General features: G+C 36.0%; 2 protein-coding genes across 5 annotated transcripts in view; one reads left to right on the forward strand and one right to left on the reverse strand.

Moving 5' to 3' along the window:
• Nucleotides 1-14,155, forward strand: part of SLC66A3 (solute carrier family 66 member 3) — a 33,778-nt gene extending 19,623 nt beyond the window's left edge. The window contains exons 7-9 of one of the 4 annotated variants that reach the window (XR_012379627.1): nucleotides 433-508; nucleotides 5,467-5,560; nucleotides 13,965-14,155. Coding sequence is in view for 3 of the 4 variants with exons in the window: in XM_025867742.2 (XP_025723527.1) it covers nucleotides 13,965-14,128 (164 nt within the window). In the remaining variant the exon portion in view is untranslated. Of the gene's footprint in view, nucleotides 1-432; nucleotides 509-2,630; nucleotides 4,203-5,466; nucleotides 5,561-13,964 lie in introns of those variants that run through there. The other 3 variants (XM_025867748.2, XM_025867746.2, XM_025867742.2) reach the window with 3 other exon arrangements.
• Nucleotides 1-19,765, reverse strand: part of ROCK2 (Rho associated coiled-coil containing protein kinase 2) — a 145,558-nt gene that overhangs the window by 141 nt on the left and 125,652 nt on the right. Inside the window, exons 21-32 of the mRNA XM_073897005.1 lie at nucleotides 18,066-18,135; nucleotides 17,120-17,223; nucleotides 16,772-16,958; nucleotides 13,757-13,850; nucleotides 13,564-13,658; nucleotides 12,622-12,801; nucleotides 12,277-12,445; nucleotides 10,049-10,119; nucleotides 9,002-9,090; nucleotides 8,485-8,563; nucleotides 7,027-7,288; nucleotides 6,728-6,941 (exon numbers count right to left, since the gene is read on the reverse strand). Of these exons, the coding sequence (XP_073753106.1) occupies nucleotides 6,728-6,941; nucleotides 7,027-7,288; nucleotides 8,485-8,563; nucleotides 9,002-9,090; nucleotides 10,049-10,119; nucleotides 12,277-12,445; nucleotides 12,622-12,801; nucleotides 13,564-13,658; nucleotides 13,757-13,850; nucleotides 16,772-16,958; nucleotides 17,120-17,223; nucleotides 18,066-18,135 (1,614 nt within the window). The remainder of the gene's footprint in view (nucleotides 1-6,727; nucleotides 6,942-7,026; nucleotides 7,289-8,484; nucleotides 8,564-9,001; nucleotides 9,091-10,048; nucleotides 10,120-12,276; nucleotides 12,446-12,621; nucleotides 12,802-13,563; nucleotides 13,659-13,756; nucleotides 13,851-16,771; nucleotides 16,959-17,119; nucleotides 17,224-18,065; nucleotides 18,136-19,765) is intronic.

Below are 19,765 nucleotides of genomic sequence, written 5' to 3' on the forward strand. Positions count from 1 at the left end.
TCACATTCTAGCACTCTTTCGAAATGGCAACTTAATATGATAATTATCTAGAAATCACACTTTGTGCTGTGAAGATTTTAACTCTCCCTTCATCAATAACAACAGAGTCAAAAGTAAGATGGTAGCACACAGGGAGATCTTCTTTCTCTTTATATGTAAGTGCATATAAAATTAGCCAGGTCTGATTTCTAGAATACCAGAGACCTGAAGACAGGTAATATTTAGGGATAAGATATGAGCTTCTCCCCACTGGGCTCAGAAGAAGATGTAACCATCCTGATGCCCAGTTTGATTTGTACGAAAGCTCAACATCTGTCAACACTCCCTTCAAAAATGGACCCAGATTGTCAGCTCACGTTTTTCTAGAACCAGTACCACAAGTCCCAGTTTAAAGAGAGAGTAATACTAAGAATGCAGCTTTCTCAATTCTAGCTGGACACAGTATGCTCAATGGGTCACCAACAGTGATGCTCTCCATGAAAAGCCATGATTAAGAGAAAAACTACAGGTATGTAAGAATCATTAGCAACTTATCTTGGCTAAATAAACTGGACTTAGAACAGGGTTATATGTGGTCTTTTCTTTCCAATCCAATCCAACCATCTAATATCGCTATCATCTTTATTTTTAATAAAAATAGGTGTAACTTTCATTGTTTTAACTGTGAGGTTCATGAATCAACTTATGCCAAGAACTCATTTAGTCCCCAAAATCTCATTTGTGACCTCAACTTTAAAGTTGGTTCTTGGGGCACCTGGGTAGCTCAGTCGGCTAAGCGTCTGCCTTCGGCTCAGCGCATGACCCTGGAGTTCTGGGAGTGAGCTCTCCATCAGGCTCCCTGGTCATCGCGGAGTCTGCTTCTCCCTCTCCCTCCGCCCCTCCCCTGGCTCCTTCTCTCCCTCTCAAATAAATAAAAATTTTAAAAAAATCACGCTACTTTTTAAACTTGAATTTATATGGTTTACTCAATGCTGTTTATAATGCATATTTGCAGGTGTTATACCAAGAGATTCTGATATAACTGGGCTGAAGGGGGAGTGCGGCGCAAGTATCTGCATTTTTTCAAAAAGATTTTTATTTATTTATTTGAGAGAGAGAGCACAGGCAGTGGGGAGAGGCAGAGGAAGAGGGAAAAGCAGGCTCGCTGCTCAGCAGGGAGCCCGATGCAGAGCTTGATCCCAGGACCCTGGGATCATGACCTGAGCCGAAGGCAGACACTTAACCGACTGAGCCACCGTGGTGCCCTGAGTATCTGCATTTTTAAATAAAAAATCTGAAGTGAATTCTAATGCATCTGGTTGACTTTGGTAATCACTGACAAGAGTATGTTGACAGATGGTTACCTTAACTGAAAGGAAATAAACCAACTCAAATTACTCTATTTCAAAATGTGCTAAATGTAGAATATATCACATTTTTCTAGGCTTACATTACATAGACAGTAACTTGTAGCTAAGGTACTGTTTGGGGGACTGAGATCAGTGGGCCGTCCTGGGTGTTCGAGCCCCAATTTTGAAAAATCTGCGTTTCATACCCTTCCAAAACCTTTGAAGTGTGTGTGAAGTGCGCACCCGTGTCACAGTTTTCAAATTTTTAAAAGTTTGGTTACTAGGTTGTTAGCACAATGCCTGGTGAAACTTCCCTTAAAGCCCCATCAGCCCCTGCCAGTCAGCCATCTAATGCTTGACATTGCAACATGAGAAACTTTTTCTAACTTGGTTTCTTCCCTTCATATTCACTGTCAGTACCCTAGTGAAGGAGCTCATTAAGTTCACACACACCAACCTCTTGCTGAAAGACTTCTATCTGAAGAACAAAATAAAAACCCCCACAGCACAATGCACTGGGTCCTTTTCAGTCTGGTTCAATGCTTTCTCTCCAGTGACATCTTCTGCCACTCCCTGTCATTACCCTCTCCCCACTCTAACCCAATACAATGTTACAAACACATAACACGGAAGTAATTCTGACAACTCGGTACCTCTGCACCTAACATTCTGCCTACCATTGTCTTTTCCCTTATTTCTTTGTCTGGAAAATTACTGAACCTCCCTTTCTGAAGATCTTTCTTGATGCCCTCAGGCAGAATTCTCCATGCTTCCCTGTAACACTCACTCACGCCTCTATTACAAATAACATTCAAAAAAGTACCGTAACTACCTGTTTGATTTTCTATCTCCTCCATTTAATTGATCGGTGGGTACAAACTGCAGGCCTGTGAAACTTACTGCCAAAGACTGCTTTGGAAAGGAGCATTAGAACTTTGAGTTCTGCTAGAAGTACGTGACACTGCCTGTTTCTTCACATGCTGCCAATAGCACGTTTCTTAATCCTTAACAGTTGGGCAGGTTTTACATTTTACTTTTAACTTAATTTTAACTTCTTTACTTAATAATCAAGTTGATCACTTTTTCATATTTATAGTAATGCCTGTGTGTTCCTCACTGATTTTTATATTGGGAAGAGGCAATCTTCTTTTTCTTAATGACTTAAATAAGAACTCTGTATAGAGAGATATAATCCATCTTTCTCATTCACATTGCAAATATATATATGGTGTTTTTAAAATTACAAGGCTTTAATTTTTGGTTACTCAATCATTAACTTTCTTTCTTTGCTTTTACTCTTAGGAAGTTCTTCAATCCAAGATCAGATACATATTCACCTCTTTTCTTCTGTGTCATTTAATGGATTTATATTTGACATTTCAAGTTGTATACAGCTTTTTCATTTTTATCCAAATAATCAGTCTGTTAACTTTCTAATATTTATAAATGGAAAAGATCAAAACTAAAATAATGATAACATGGGGCACCTGGGTGGCTCAGTTGGTTGAGCATCCAACTCTTGATTTCAGCTCAGGTCATGATCTCAGGGTCATGAGATGGAGCCCTGTGTCGGGCTCTGCACTGGGCATGAGGCCTGCTTAAGAGTCTCTCCCTCTGCCCCTCCCCCCCAATAAATAAATAAAATAATGATAACACAATAGCTCCCCCCCACCCTTAGGTTGTAACTGTGTTGGCAATGCTTTATTTCTTAAAACTGGGTAAATGAGCATTTGTTGCATTTTTGCTTTATACTTTTCTGTGTGGCTTAAATATTGCATTTTAAAGAAGACCTTTAAAAGAAAAATAATTAAAGAGAAATGCCCTCAGCAAAGACCAGCATTCTGTGTCCTACTTTGGAACAAACTAAGGATCTCTCCAAACTATCTTTATCACAAATCAACATTATATTCACAAATTTTCTACTTTTCCAGCATTGTTTTTTTTTTTTAATTCAAAATTACCAAGAAAACATTCCTTTGGAATAGCATTTCTACACATTATGTTTTATAAGCTGTCAATTAATTCATTTCCACTCGTATCACTGTGAGGCAGTGCAGTATTACAGCTGAGAGTGCAGGATCTGGAACTAGACTACCTGGATCTGAACTCATGGCTTTGTTGCTTATTTGGTGTGTGATCTCAGATACACAGAGCTTCTGTGCCTTAGCCTCCATGTTTGTTAATTGGAGACATTAAGAGCTAAATCACAGGGTGGTTATGAGGATAAATAATTTAGTACACTTAAAGCTCACAGAAGAGTGCCTGGCATATAATATGCCCTCAAAAATGTTGTCTTCTACAATAGTAACTAACACTTGTTTAACTATCACTTCCCTACAGAAAAAGGGAAGTGCTGCCAAGAGTTAAAAGGAGAATCAGAACCAGGAATGTCACAAAAGCCAAAGGAAAAAAAAATTTAATGGTGTGGTCGTTAACAAAGACAAACACCAAGGAAAAGTAAAAAAAAAAAAAAAAAAAAAAAACATGATTATTTATAGGTATTATGTTTTAGTGCATATATAAATACATATAAATACATTTGATGATTTTGATAAACGTCTAACAAAGCCAAACATTTGTCTTAAGAAAGACACCATGCGAGTTAGTTCAACTAAAGCTAGACTATACAAAGAGCTAGATATTAAATTACTGCTGATTATCGACCCGAAATGCTGTTCCTCGGTGTTCCTGGATGATCCTTTCACAGCTCTACCAATTTGTCTATTGGAATGTTATAAGTTAGTGGAATGTTAAAGGACATCAAGTCCAATGCTTGACTCCCCTTCTAGAGCCATGCTGTTCTGTCAGACTACATACACATGACAAATTGAGGAGGATGCTCTTTCCCAATGTCACCAAGCAGTCACCTGAATCAGGTATTAACACTGTTTTTGTTTTTTTTTTAAGATTTATTTATTTATTTGAGAGAGAGAGAGAGAGAGAGAGAGAGAGAATGAGAGATAGATAGCACGAGAGGAAAGAGGGTCAGAGGGAGAAGCAGACTCCCTGCTGAGCAGGGAGCCCGATGTGGGACTCGATCCCGGGACTCCAGGATCATGACCTGAGCCGAAGGCAGTCGCTTAACCAACTGAGCCACCCAGGTGCCCAGGTACTAACACTGTTGGTGCAGGGCATTCACTATTCTAGAGCAAGCAAAGACTTCCAATTTTGGAAATCTCTGACTGCCTGATACTTTTCCCTTGCTGAGTTACAAATGCGCCTCTCTGCTTGGTTCTTGTTCTAATACATCATCTACAGAAAAGTCCTCTAAATCTTTACTGCTGTTTACCATCTCCCATCCTTCCAAATAATTTCTTCAGAAGGCTAAATATCCTTAGTTCCTTCACTTGCTGCACATGTAACACTTTCAAATGATCTATTTACTCCCCTCTGTTATTCTCTTCTGTATACCCTCCAATTTGTGTATACTACTCTTAAAATGTGACACCCAAAATGAAATGCAAACTTTAGGGTGATTCATATAAGACAGACACAGATACAATTTTATGAATTAATGAAGCAATGGAGTCACAGATGTTAAAGACAATGGAAATAATGCTGCAGACACATAATAAAATACAAAACTGTAAAATGTGCCCATCTTTATGCTTAAAATTTCAAAGAGTATATTAGACAAAAAGTGTTCACAAAAATACCCTATACATCTTAGAGTCAGTTTTGATATTAGCTTTATCTACATGCATAGTTGTGAGAGAAAGAAATCCCTATTACTTACTGTTGCTATGTTAAATGTATTAAAAAATCAATGAAGAATGATTCGAAGGGCAGGGCCAGAACTAAAACAAAACAAAAAGCAACAAAAATAAAAAGTAAATGTGCCTCCAAAAGACCAAAGTGCTAAAGTGGGGAAGAAGGGCATGACAAAGTATTTATAAGTCAGTGAACATGAAAATTGTTATGTAATTGAAAACATGCCTCACTTAGTCTGAAATCCGCTTCCATAAATGAATTCTATGTGTTATCACAAGTAGTGAAATCACTAATTTATGAAATAGTACCAAAGAGTAAAATGTGTTAAAGGAGTAGAGTTCTTACCGTCCTGAATCTGAAATTATTTGCCCTTCTAGAGTCTCAATCAAAAAGAAAGATAATAATACCTATCTATTCTACTCCACAGGAGTATTTTCATGATCAAATGACAGAATATGCAGAAAGCTGAATGAGAGAACAGATTATGGAAGCACTTTGGAAGCTGTGAAGCACGAGATAGTGTAAGCTATTACAATAGCATAGCATCTATGCACTAATAGTTCTACAATATTAATAACAGAAATTTAATTTTTAGATGTTCTGCATATGGCACATGGAATGACCTTCAGTGTCTTTGAATTCTTTGAGTTTCTTCAGCTTAATTACTATCATATAATCACTAATTTTATAGTATTTAGTTTTCTCATACCTCACAGAAAAATTCAACATTTTCACTGCTGAAACACCAATTCTACCTTTGTCATTCTAAATTACTTCCTTGAGATAACAGTTTCAAGAAAAGTTTCATATAAGATGTTTGTGGTTACAATGAAAAGATTTCTGGTAACACAGCCAGTGCACACCATTATTCATATACTGAAGGTCCTGTGTTAGGGAACAAAAAGGGTACCTGAAGTCAGATACCTGATCTTACGTGTTTTATCCTTTAGCTAACGAACCAAACCTTCATGGTCATTTCAATGAATAGCAATATCTACAGATGCCATAGCTAGTAAGCCAAGAAATGGTTATTCTGAATCAAGAATGAAATGATTATTATAGCCATATGAAAATAGTTCCATCAAAATGTTTTGTGCATTCATCATTATCTGGGAATTTATTCCCTAGTCCCAACTCCGCCTCAAATACAAGGAATGCCCACTTTACCCATTAGTTAATATTTGCATTTTTAAGACTGATCTATTGCTCTTTAAATCAGAAACAAGTCATTATTCTAAACTTATAGATGTGAATTAAGAAGATTTCAGTCGTGCTTCCCAAGTCATCCAACATAAAAGAGGCTTAAGAGGTTTGAAATACTAAACATAATGTGTGCACCTGACACAGGTCTGTGTGTACGTTGTCTACTAAATCATATTTTAAATTTGTCAGTGTGCTTATAAAATCTTAAAATATTATGATTACATACATAAACATGACAAAAATGAGCCCTTTATATATTTTTGGTTGAATTTAATGTATGTGTGTGATCTAGTAAACAAATTTGCACTACATTTAAATAAATCAATGAATGAGCCATATACACTAAAACAGTTTCAAACATTTGGTATTCCACGGTTCAATGACATACCAAGCAAAGGGACACTACAATTAGGAAAAGTCTGTAGCTGAACATAAATAGCAAAATATAAAAGATACCAATTTTTAATCACATTTTGATTTATTACCTTGGTTTGTTTGGGGCAAGCTGTCGACTTGGCCGTCTAATAGACTGGTTTTGTTGTATCTTCATCGAAGTTCTAGGAGATGACCGTGCAAAAGGGTCTGGAGCTGGAGGCTTTTTAGGGATCTTTTTCACCAACCGACTAACCCACTTCTGCTGCTCTTCTGTAGAATTTGCTAACAACAATAGATTCTTTGCCGTCGAAATATCATAGTAAACTGTAAAGAAATATTTGAAAAAAATTAATGTCTAAATTCATCTGAACATAAATAATATTGATGAAGCAAGTAATTTACTATTTACCTTTGCAAGGTGCTATAATCTCCTCCTTTTTGTCCATGTGATCTTTATGACATTTAATATGGCAGCGCCGGCACTCTAAAGCAGGAGGAGGTTTAAACATATGCCACAGTGGCTTCATACAAGCCTCACAGTTGGTTGGGAAATGATAGAGAGTAGGAATAAATTCATGTCCTTTATGGCAAATATAATTTGATTTTTCTCCCACTGGCTCCACTGGAAATTCTTGTTCCTTCTTACTTTCTCCTTCATTGGCATACAGAATCTATAAATAGCAAAAAGAATAATGAGTGATTTTCAACAGAAATTATTTTTTACGTAGTAATTCTTACAGTGTAAATAAAATAATATTAGCCTAAATCATTCAATGAGAAGAAAATGCATTTGATGTTCAAACATTAGTAGGTTCTGTCTAATCAAGAGCTTCTATGAGAAAAGTCACTGGGACCGTCACTTGGCTCACATTTCAGAAAAAACCTATCTTGTTCAAACATGCCTACTTATTTTCTTCACGATATCTTACTATGTTTTAGCAATTTAATCTGAAGAGGCCAAAAGGTAAATTTTCCCTTGATGGGTGTTAGAACGTTTTCCTGGGAGGGAGTGTTCAAAAGAATCCCTCAAAGAGATGTGGCAATTATACAGATTGATACTCTACGATTCTCAAAAACAGGCGCGTGATAACTGCAAACACAGCTTTAACGGAAAGATTTGTATTTGGAGAGCTGAGGAAGAAAAGAGGAAAGGATGTATAATACACTCCAAATAAACATCATAACCATACAGAAAATAAGTCGCCAACTCTCCCACAGTACACCAAGCACAACCGCTTTTATATAGAAGGAACTCAATTACTAATTATTGGTTTGACTAATTTTAAAAATGGAAGTAGAGAGGGAAGAATTTGGCTTCACTTTAAATTGGAAGCAAAACGGTTACTGGGTGCAGAATTTAACTTCATAAGCAACTTTTTAAATTTTCTAGAGAGCTAAGCATAAAACCAGAAACAGAAGAGAAATAAACATCCTAACAAGGGTGCCTGGCTGGCTCAGTCAGTAAAGTATGTAACTCTTGATCTTGGGGTTGTGAGTTCGAGCTCCACGTTGGGTGTAGAGATTACTTAAAAATAAAAAAAACTTAAAAAAAAAAAAGCAAATAAAATAAAATTAAAATGTCATAACACACCTTGAAAACAAGGACAGCAAAGGCCAGAAACATGATATAAACTCACTAAACTTTAACAAGTGCAATGGAGAGAGGAATGAAGATGTATCCAAACAGAATAAGCATGAAAGACAGAAAAAACAAATGACCTTTAAATGGGACTAAAATTGAAAGGTAATATAAAGAAGGCCCAAGAATAAAGAAATCTGCTATGTCTTGTCATACTGAGAACCTTAGTCTAAAGGTGAAAAAAAAACAAAATAAATTCAACCAACCAAAAACAATAAAGCTATTTACCTGAAATATCCTTGGAATTTCTTTAGCATCTGCTCTATATACATCTGTCTGTGTAACTGGTCGGACATGAAATAATTTGCTATAAAAGATTTTTAATAAAGTAATAAAATATTACCAAAGGATCAAATTACATTAGTTATCCTATATTTATGTCAGAAGTTAAAACTGACTTTCGACCCATGTTAGAAGGTCAGAGGATACCTTCTTGGTTCTATCAATTCAATCACTCCTTGAGATTTTGAGTATTTCCAGGAACTCAGAAATTTTCTAATTAGTTTCAGAGAACAACATATTAAAGACCCATGAAATAAAGATATTTTAGCTAACTCTATATCCCAGACTTTCATCTCTATGAAGCAAATACAAGAAAATGTAAAACAGTATAGTACGAGCTATACTATATGAGCCTATCTATTTACATACTATATGAGTAATAAATAGCACTAATTTGACAAAAAAGGTCACATTACTCTCTTTAAAAGAGAAAGTTTCTAAATATTCTAATAAAAACACTTACTCTATATCTAAAACCATGTAAGGATTAGATTGTTCTTTATCTTGTTCACTGTCATAGAAAAGAATCTTCTTACTGCTTACAATCACATACTGTTAAAGAGAGGGAGGGAAGGAATTAATGACTAAAGTTAATATATATCTTATTTTCTTTGAAAATAAATTCTACAGCAATAAAAATCTTATAAAATACTTAAATAACTAAGAAGTTCTCAATATATCCTTAGAGAAGTCTTTCTTAAAATAACAATAAATTTAGTTTGCATACATTTTAAATAAGCAAATTGGAGAGGAAATAAATACAAGTATTTTTGGGGTTGACTTAGCTTCAAAATCCAGTAACACAGGTAACCTTATTGCTATGGTTTGAATGTCTGTGTTCCGCCCAAATTTTTATGTAAAACCCTAACACCTGAGATGGTATTAGCGGGAGGGGCGCCTTTGGAGGTGAATGAATAGGTCATGAGAGGAGAAACCTCCTTAATGGGATTAGTGCCCTTATAAAAGGGGCTCCAGAGATCCCTAGCCCCTTCCCCCATGTGAGGACACAGCAAGAAGTCTGCAAACTGAAAGAGGGCCTTCACCAGAACCCAACAATTTGGCATCCTGATCTTAACTTCCAGGCCCCAGAACTGTGAGAAATAAATTTCTACTGTTCATACACTACCCAGTCTGTTTTGTTATAGCAGCCTGAATACACTGAGACATTTACCAAAAATGAACATAATATCAATAAATCATAGTAACAGAGGAAAAGAAATTAATAGGTCTTTCTATCATACCCAGAGTTGTTTTCCCACTGAAACAGCAAAACACCAAGGCCAACAGACTTATGTTTTCCTAACACCAAAACCTGTTTTATTATGATGATGATGAAAGGTTTTTTTTTCCCTTCACAAAGATACATTTTATCACATCATTCCAAGTCAGGAAGTGCAAAGTTTTATGTGTCTAAAAGTTCTAGTTATATGTATCTTACAATTACAAATGTAAAACGGCTAGAGCTAAACCAAAAGCAAATAAAAGAACCATATTCACAAGTATCAATTACCTTTTTAACCCATCCAAACTTTTTAGTGTTGTTTCGTACAGGCAATGAAAGCCATCCTTCTAGTCTTGATTCTATAAATAAGCAGAAGATATGAGGATAAATTTACCAATTCTCCTAAGAAAATGAGGAATTCAGTAAAATTTTAATATAAAAATCACAGAACATATCAAATATGCCCTTCAGAATTTATCATTACACATTATCTAGGCTATAACAATTAAGCAGGATCAGTATAAGCAAGTTACGGAATGCCAAACAAAATCCAGGTTACAGTACATTGAAAATACATATTCTATAGCTTATAAAGTCAAATGCTCCCTGCTGATTAAATTCATGCATCTGCAAAGTTCAGCAGAAAAGGTACAAGAAAGAGAAGCAGTTCTCTATTCTCACTAGTGCACCTGTATTAGAATTCCTTATTTTTCCTTTGGAGGCCTATTTATTGATATAGTGCATATGCATCTTCTTCAAAGAGAACACATTTTAAGTGAGTAATTACATGTTCAGAGAAAATGGATTTTTTAAATGGCTAAAATAAAATGAAATAAAATTGTGTATATTACAGATCAAATTTGGTTAATGAAGAGCAATATAACTAAAACATTTCTAAATTCCAAAATAGCAAAATCAGTAAAATTCTAGTTCAACAAAGGAAACTGCCTGAATCCTCAGAATTTGTTCCAATGGCATCTGATCAGTACCATTTAATGAAATAATTAGGTGCAACAAGTATTTCTGGAGGTTATTCTTAATAGTCACTTATTGAACTGTGCTACATGCTTAACATCAATTTTCTTTAATCCTTACAACCCCACAGAAAGGTTACAAAGGGATGCACCTCTGACTCCAGAACCTATACTCTTACTCTCTCACATCAACAACCTTCTAGACTCTATGAACAGAAATGCTGTCATTAAAAACAGCCTACATAACATAACTGTGTCGATGTGGCCCTATACTAAATCAGATCATCTCTAACAATGAGTACACTGAATTTTATTGCTAAAATCTAAAACTCCAATACAATCGCTTGTGACTTATGTTATATATGGTTATATAGCTGGGCAATGTGACAACAATGTAAATAACTATAGCTATTTCACTTTGCATTCAATTAGGTAAGAGACTAAATTCTATCTTATATTCAACTGCTTATACACTAATTTCCTATGGCATTTACATTAAACATGGTTTGTACTTATATGAACTTTGTGTTAAAAGAGATTTTATATGTTTTCCATCTAGTTTCTTCACTTAAACTCTTAAGTCCTTTCAGGGCAAAGACTGGGCCAAATTGTCTTAAACTCTCTTTTATGGCCTAACACAACATTGACTAACTAAACACTCAATGAAAACCTACATACATCTTCTCAAACAGTCTAGGTGGGTTTTTTTGTACTGTCACTCTTAATATGAAACTTCAGAAAGAATTTCTCATTGGCTGAAAACGGATGACACAGGCAGTAAAACCATATGCTCTTAAATGATATAAAGTTGACAAAATAAGTCTATCAGATGTAATAGCAATGCCATATGACAATACCTTTAAAAATTCTTTGTTCATGCAGCATTTTCTTTTTAACTGAGACCAGCACAATTTGTTAGAGTTAGTGAATATTAGTTAATGTTATAAAAATTTTGTAAAAGGACTGAAATTAAGGGTAGTGGGGAAAACCCCAAAGGTGAAAGATTTTCAGGATATCACCTGTACCATTAGGTTCCGATGAAATAGGTAAGTAAGGCAAAGATTCTTCTTCTGAGTCAGAATCAGAGTCAAGAAGCATATGAGAACTGGAAGGCTTAGTGGCAATATTGAGAGAAGTAGAGGAACGTTGGTAGGTGAATGACATGGATTCCATAGTGCGTGATTGAGTGATATGAACTAAACACCCAACATAAAAGGAAGTAAGAATGCAGAAAGAAGTTAAGAAAATAAAGTGAAAATTTGAAAAAAGAGCTACCTATAATATATAAAGAGCTAATTTAAGTAACTGAGTATGTGGAATTTTCTTTTGCATTTTTTTCACAAGAATTTTTGTCAAAAATCAATAAATAAAGTTTAAACAGTTGTGTGAATCCCCACTCTAAGGAGTATGTTTTTTCTTAAAGAAATGACAAACATTTTTCTCAGGAGCAGTCAATCTCAGGGCTTAACACAATCAACAGCTTTATATTTAAGACAAAGGCTTTCAATAAAAATAACATAAAAGCCGAAAATAAATCTGTACCGGGAAATCCATCATCTGCCTCAGCATCCCCTGGTCCGCTGCCTATACTGGAACTATCCAGACCGATATGCAACGCCTGGAGCTGTGACCGCAGCTGCTCAATGTCACTATCTTTACTGTCCAGTGTCATCTGCAGTTCAATTCGAATCTGGCTCTCTTCGGCTATTTGCTACAAGAGATTACATTAAATTAATTGGATGTCACATACCTCATAATTTTGCTTAATTCAGTAACAATTCTGAAGTAATAGAAATGTTCTATAACCAATAAAATATATATAGACATAAAAATACTTCTACTTCTTAAAAAGAAGTCTTCAATCTAGAGTTCAAAAAGTATTCTTACAGCCTGCATTTCATTCAGTTCTTTCTGATACTTGATCATCTGCTGGGTCAATTTTTCACGTTCAGATTTAAGCTCCATATGTAGCTTTCTGTTCTCTTTCTCTTTTCTCCGCACATCAGTGTCACTACCACGCTTGACAGGTTCTTTTCGATTCATTATCTCAGCCAACTTATTCACAGCCTTCAAAATATAAAAATAAGTATGTAATCAAATAAATCATATTGATGGTTCCTGATATTTCACCAATAGCAAGTTATGTGACCAATAATAATCTTCCCTTTACACACACGGTAACAGAGAAACACGGTCTATATTAAATAATACAGTCCTTCATTATTCATTATCCTTCTCCTTCTTCTTAGTTTTTCACTCTCATGTTTTCTGAGGAAGGTAATTTAAAATGTTTATAGGTTGGATCTGATGTCACTTTCTACCACTTTGAGTTTTTAGTTTCAAGAGAGACTTTTACTGGGCAGATCCACTTTTATCCTGGAGGAAGAAAATTTTGCATTGGCGGCATCACAGTAGTAAAATACAGTATGTCCAACCAGAGAACTGAGCATCTGGGACCCACAAAGATTCATGCTGTAAATACACAACCACAGAGTTGGCAGAAAGATGGTTCAAGAGCCAAAGGTGCCTTTTTCAGACTAACCCTTTCTCAGGCTGTCAGCAAATGTTCACTCTAATTTCTTAAAAGCAAAAAAACTTACCAGATGACAATAAAAATTTAGGAGGGAATGTGATTTCAATATGGAAAAATCAAGGAAACTTAAACACTGAACTGGACAATGTTAGCCAAATCTAGCTGCTCGCAACTGGGCAAAAACCAGGGAATTGTGATGGTTCACAAATACCGATATACTCAATGACCGCTACAGTCAATCTGCAGAGGGAGACTAAAAAATTTTCAAAATCCTCTTTATACTTTATCACACTCACTTGAGTTTTAAGTGTTCTCTCTGTAAGCAGCTGCTTTTCAAACTGTGCTTTAATAGCAGCTGCGCTGATCTCCTCATCTTTCAACCGTGACAGCTCTGAAACACGGGGAAATGTCAAGATTATATTAACAACTACAGCAGTGACAAAACATTAGCCATATTTAAAACAAATTTTATTCTTTGTTAATACATACGTTCTTGGGCATCTTTCAATTTGTTATTTAATTCTTCTTTCTCATTTGCAAGATTGGCAACATCACTAGTTAGTGTCCTATTTGTTTCTTCAAGCTAAAATATGAAGTGGGAAAAAAAATCATATCCCAATTTACAAAATCTAAGTTATAAAGCAATTATTCAAAATAAAAATAGACTAGAATGCTGCTAAAACTCTTATTTTTCTAGGTACATCTATCTCTACATTTTGTGGCTTTGTGGAACCTTACGGAACTTCACCCTTGATGAACATTGCGCTAACTATCACAGACTTTGTGTGCACCCCAGAAAGCCAAAACCTGCTCCTTCTCTCAAAAATCCTTAGCAGCATTTTTAATGAGAAAAACATTTAATAAACTAAAAACAAATACTACAACAAAGCTCTGCATTTCATCATGTAGAATAAACAAATTTTAAAACGGTAGTATTTCTTTCAGAACATTTTAAAACAAAATTCTACTAAAGCTGACATCCTTGTTTATTATTCTCTCCAAACTCTACTCCTACTCTTCCTTCCCATCCGAAAGAAACTGTATTGTGAATTACGTGTTCATCCTTCCCACCCATGACTATACACTTCTGTTACAAACACGTACAACAGTAAATAGTGTGGTTTTATGTGATTTTGAATTGTCCATAAACAGCATCACACTGTATCTTCTGTAATTGCTTTCACTGGACATTATATTAAGAATTAAACTGTTGGCATATAAAGATCTTTTTTTTTTTAAGATTTTATTTATTTGACAGACAGAGACACAGCGAGAGAGGGAACACAGCAGGGGGAGGGACAGAGGGAGAAGCAGGCTTCCCGGAGGGCAGGGAGACGGATGCTGCGCTTGATCCCACGACCCCAGGATCATGACCTGAGCCGAAGGCAGACGCTTAACGACTGAGCCACCCAGGCTCCCCCTGGCATATAAAGATCTTAATTAATTTAACTGATACAGTAGTTCCATCTTCTACCTCATTTCATTTATCCATTCATTCGTCTATTGATAAGACATTTGAATTTTGGGGGTGTCTGGGTGGCGCAGTCGGTTAAGCGTCTGCCTTCAGCTCAGGTCATGATCTCGGGGTCCTGGGATCAAGCCCCACGTTGGGCTCCTTGCTCGACAGGGAGCCTGCTTCTCCCTCTCCCTCTGCCGCTCCCCCTCCTTGGGCTCTCTCACTCTCTCCCTTCTCTCTCTCACATATATAAATAAATAAAATCTTTTTAAAAAATAAAATAAAATAATCAACTTCCACATATTTTAGGACTCTCTCGGGCCCCCTCCCTCTTTGGGAGCTTTGTTTTGTTTTGTTTTGTTTTACTTTAAACAAGTAAAGCGAGAGAGGGAACACAAGCAGGGGGAGTGGGAGAGGGAGAAGCAGGCTTCCCGCGGAGCAGGGAGCCCGATGTGGGACTCGATCCCAGGACCCGGAGATCAAGACCTGAGCCGAAGGCAGACACTTAATGACTGAGCCACCCAGGCGCCCTCTTTGGAAACTTTGTATTATCACTTTACTATCATTCAATAAATTTTGCTTTGGGGCATCTGGGTGGCTCAGACTGTTTAAGTGTGTGCCTTTGGCTCAGTTCATGATCCCAGGGTCCTGGTATCGAGCCCCGCACTGGGCTCCCTGCTCAGTGGGGAGCCTGCTTCTCCCTCTCCCTCTGCCGCTCCCCCTGATTGCGCTCTCTCGCTCTCTCTCTGTCAAATAAATAAATAAAATCTATTAAAAAAAAGACATTTGAATTTTTGCTATTACAAACATTTATTTTTTTTTTACAAACATTTTATGCTGCTATGAAAACTGCCTAAATTTCTTCAGCGTATTTATCTTAATATAGACTTTCTTTGGATTATGTGAATATTTAAACTTTCACATTTTGAATATTTAAAATACTTAAAATAAATAATAAATATTTAAAATTGCCATACCACTTACTATACTATGCCATCTACATTTACACTCTCCATAGTTGTAAACGAGAATGTCATTTCCCACATGTCTTTCAAACACCTGAAATTAGTCAGATACTGAATTTTGCCACTGTAATGAGTATGAAATGGTATTTCAAAGTTATTTTATCTAGCCTTTCCTGAAAAGTAGTTATGTTAAGCAACTGCTTATGTTTTTAGAGTTTTCTCTTTTGGCCTATTTTTCTTCCGGATTGTTTAACTTTTTCTTAGTGAGCTCGGAGGACTACCACATGTGTTCCTGATACTGGTCCCTTGATTAATGAATACATGCAATATCTTCTCCCTCTAATTTGTTTGTTCTCTTCTGCTACAGTAAGTTTTGGATTTCGTTCTAATTGTTTAAAATTTTTCTTTTTCACATTTAGGTCTTTAAGATAGCTAGAATTTATTTTTGTTATGTTGTAAAAGGATCTAACTTGATTCCTTTCCCTATAAAAATAGAGTCATCCCAAACCATTTATTACATCTGAATCCTTTTCCACCGATGTGTCTATTACCACTACAACCATATACCACATTCCTATACGTGCATGAATCTGGTTCTGGCCTCCCTATTCACTTCCACTGAACAGGATTAAAAATCCTTGTTCCAATACCACACTTTCTAACCACTGTAGCAAAGGACAAATTCAATTACTTAATATTTTACTCCTCTTTGAAATTCTCATTACAATTTTTTTCAACCTGCCATAGGAGTACCTTCATGGTAGTTTCAAGATTCTTTTCAACTAAACTTTGTTTGACAAGGAAAAAAAAAAAGGCTTATACTGTTTCTGCATCTGGTATTTTCCTTTCACTTTAGTTCTTTCACTCTGAATTTACCAAAAGGTAGCGCGCCACTGGAAGTAGTTCTTTTTTGAGCCTCTGTCTGCCAAACACTGAGAAGCTAATGTTCACTGGACCCAAAATCCTATAGCCAGCACATAAGATTTTTCATTTCCATCTGTAGTACTTCCCTAGTGCTTTTATGGAAGACTGATGATATAGTAATTTAATTAAAATCAAAAAAGAACTGAAAATTTTACTTACAGATGCAATTGTAGCATCTTTTTCAGTGAGTTCCTGTTTGTGTCTAGCCATCATCTCTTTGATCTCAAGCTCCTTCATGATTTTCTCTTTTTCCAAATCAGAATATTGCTCTTCAGCAATTGAACGAGCCAGCTGCTCTGAATCTGCTTTGGTCAAGGTGATCTCCAGTTGAGCAGCCAAGGAGTCCCTACATTTTAATGATACATTATTTTAATGTCCAATTTTCACTAGGAGGTCAAAGTGTTTGTGTAATGCACTTCATCAACAAATTCTTACTTGGAGTATAGTAGGCACTGTTCTAGAAGAGTACATGACTATGAACAAAAGAGACAAGGATCTTATTTTTACCTTTCTTCCTGTAAGTCCTGTTTCTTCTGTTGTAACTCTTTACAAAGTTTGGTCTTTTCTTCACATTCTTCTTTAAGTTCCCTCACCTGTGTTTTATAGAGGGTCTAAATAGCAAAACAGAACAGAAACATGTCATTGCCACCACCACCACCACCACCATCATCATCAATTTTTTTTTACAAAGCAAATCAACTAATAAAAGTTCCACTAGTAATTTAGAAGTTAGATTTTCAACTGGATATCAGACTGAGGTTTCTCATTAAATGACCCCGACTGGCAGAATAAAGAGGCAAAGAAAAATTACTAATTTATTTTTTTAAAGTTTTTTTTAATTTATTTATTTGACAGAGAGAGAGAGCGAGAGCAGGAACACAATTAGGGAGAGTGGGACAGGGAGAAGCCGACTTCCTGCCAAGCAGGGAGCCTGATGCGGGGCTCAATCCCAGAACCCTGGGATCATGACCTGAGCCAGAGGCAGACACTTAACGACACTTAACGACTGAGCCACCCAGGTGCCCCAAAATATTACTAATTTAGACAAGAAAATTTTGTTGGCTTAAATGAAACACAGGTGACATTACTACGTCATATTTTAAAACCGATCTAAAAAAGTACAAACATTAAAATGACAATTTTATATCTTTCACTATGAAAATTCTACCTCAAAAAGCCATCCTTTTTTAAATCAATTTCATAGGGTATTGTGCATTAGAACTATCATTCTAGCAATGATAACAGATCTCTGTTAAGCTATCAACAGTCATTTGCCCAGCTGTTCCTTTTTATATGAATTGTGTGGTACAAAACATCCTATCCAAATCCCTGTCTGGTATTCCCTATAAGAATCTGTTCTAAAGACAAGAATCATTCTCCTAGTTCTGCAGCAAAAAAATTTTTTAAATTCTACAAATGCGGTAATTTTCAAATTAATGTATCTGGAACTTACTGAGAAATACTGCTCTGCTTCAAGTTGATCCTGAAGTTCTTTCATTTGCCCATCTGCATCTTGACGTTCTCTGTGGGGACATTGAAGCAAAGGTTCAAAAAAGCTACACACATAATAAACTAGCAACTCTTGAAATGTGGTCTAGGGAACCACTGGGCATCCCCAGACCCTTAAAAAAAACCCCAAGAGGTCAAGTTATTTTCCTAATACTAATCATCACTGCATTGTTGTTTTAATTCTCATCCTCTCACGAGTGCGTATAGACTTTTCTTGAAGTTATATAACATAATGATTCATCATTCCAACAGTTAATGAATGTGTGTTTGTATGCTCTTGTGTTTTAAAATTTTCTGTTTTAATTTCTAACATAAAAAATATCATTAGATATAACTCACATAAATAAAAAATTTTAAGATAATTTTTAAGAGTATAAAGGGGTCCTGAAATCAAGTAGTGATTAAAGCAGTAATACTAAATTACATATTCTCAAACATTCACTGTAATCAGCCATTTCTGCCAACCAAGTAGAATTAAAAGAGCACCTGAAAATTGGTTATCTTAGGATGACTAAAAAAATGACAGGGAGGGGAGGAAAGAAGTGCTCATTTTTATGTTTAAATGTGGATGTTAAATGTGCACGGATCTGTACATATTATAAAAATTCACTGAGCGCTACATATTTGTGTATTTTTTTCTGTATGTATATTACTCTTCAATAAAGAAATAAAGGTAAATAAAAAATAAGTAAAAAAAAAAAAAAGCAAGCCTAACAACCCATTTAAGAGGTTGGGTTGAAGCAAGTTAAACGTTTGGGTTATAAAAAAAAAAAAAAAAACAAACATAAAAATTACAATTATTCCAACTCAAAGCTAAGGGGGAAAAATCAAGTTGGGAGAACAACACAACATATATGATACAATTAACAAACAAAAAAACAAAAAAAAAACCCAAATCTACAAAAAACTCAACCCTATATGTACTTATACAGATGTATATAGGAGAGACAAGTAAGAAGGTATGGAAGGATAACTAACAAACTGCTACTGTTCTCTCTGGAAAGATGAACTATGTCTGCATTCATAAAGGGGAAATGGGGGTGCCTAGGTGGCTCAATCGGTTAGGCATCCAACTCTTGATTTCTGCTGAGGTCATGATCTCAGGGTTGTGGGACTGAGCCCAGTATCAGGCTCCATGCTCAGCACGGAGATTTTTGAGATTCTATCTCTCCTTCTCCCTCCCCACCCCAACATGTGCTCTCTTTCTCCCTAAAATAAATAAATAAGGGGTGCCTGGGTAGCACAGTCGGGTTAAGCATCTGCCTTCGGTTCAGGTCATGATCTCAGGGACCTGGGCTAGAGCCCTGGGTCGGGCTCCCTGCTCAGCGGGGAGCCTGCTTCCCTCTCTTTCTGCCACTCCCCCTGCTTGTGTTCTCTCACCCTCTCTCTCTCTCAAATAAATAAAATCTTTAAATAAATAAATCTTTAAAAAAATAAAAATAAAAAATAAAGAGGAACATATACTGTTTTTCTTTTTAATTATAGTTCTGAGAATTTTATAGGGAGAAAACATTTGAATGCCACTTGGATATTTAAAAATATATACAGGGGGCGCCTGGGTGGCTCAGTTGGTTAAGCGACTGCCTTTGGCTCAGGTCATGATCCTGGAGTCCCGGGATCGAGTCCCACATCGGGCTCCCTGCT

This window comes from Callorhinus ursinus, unplaced genomic scaffold (genome assembly GCF_003265705.2).
Source record: "Callorhinus ursinus isolate GAN/ISIS: 27379988/994484 unplaced genomic scaffold, GSC_fseal_2.0 scaffold10, whole genome shotgun sequence".
Lineage (NCBI taxonomy): Eukaryota > Metazoa > Chordata > Mammalia > Carnivora > Otariidae > Callorhinus > Callorhinus ursinus.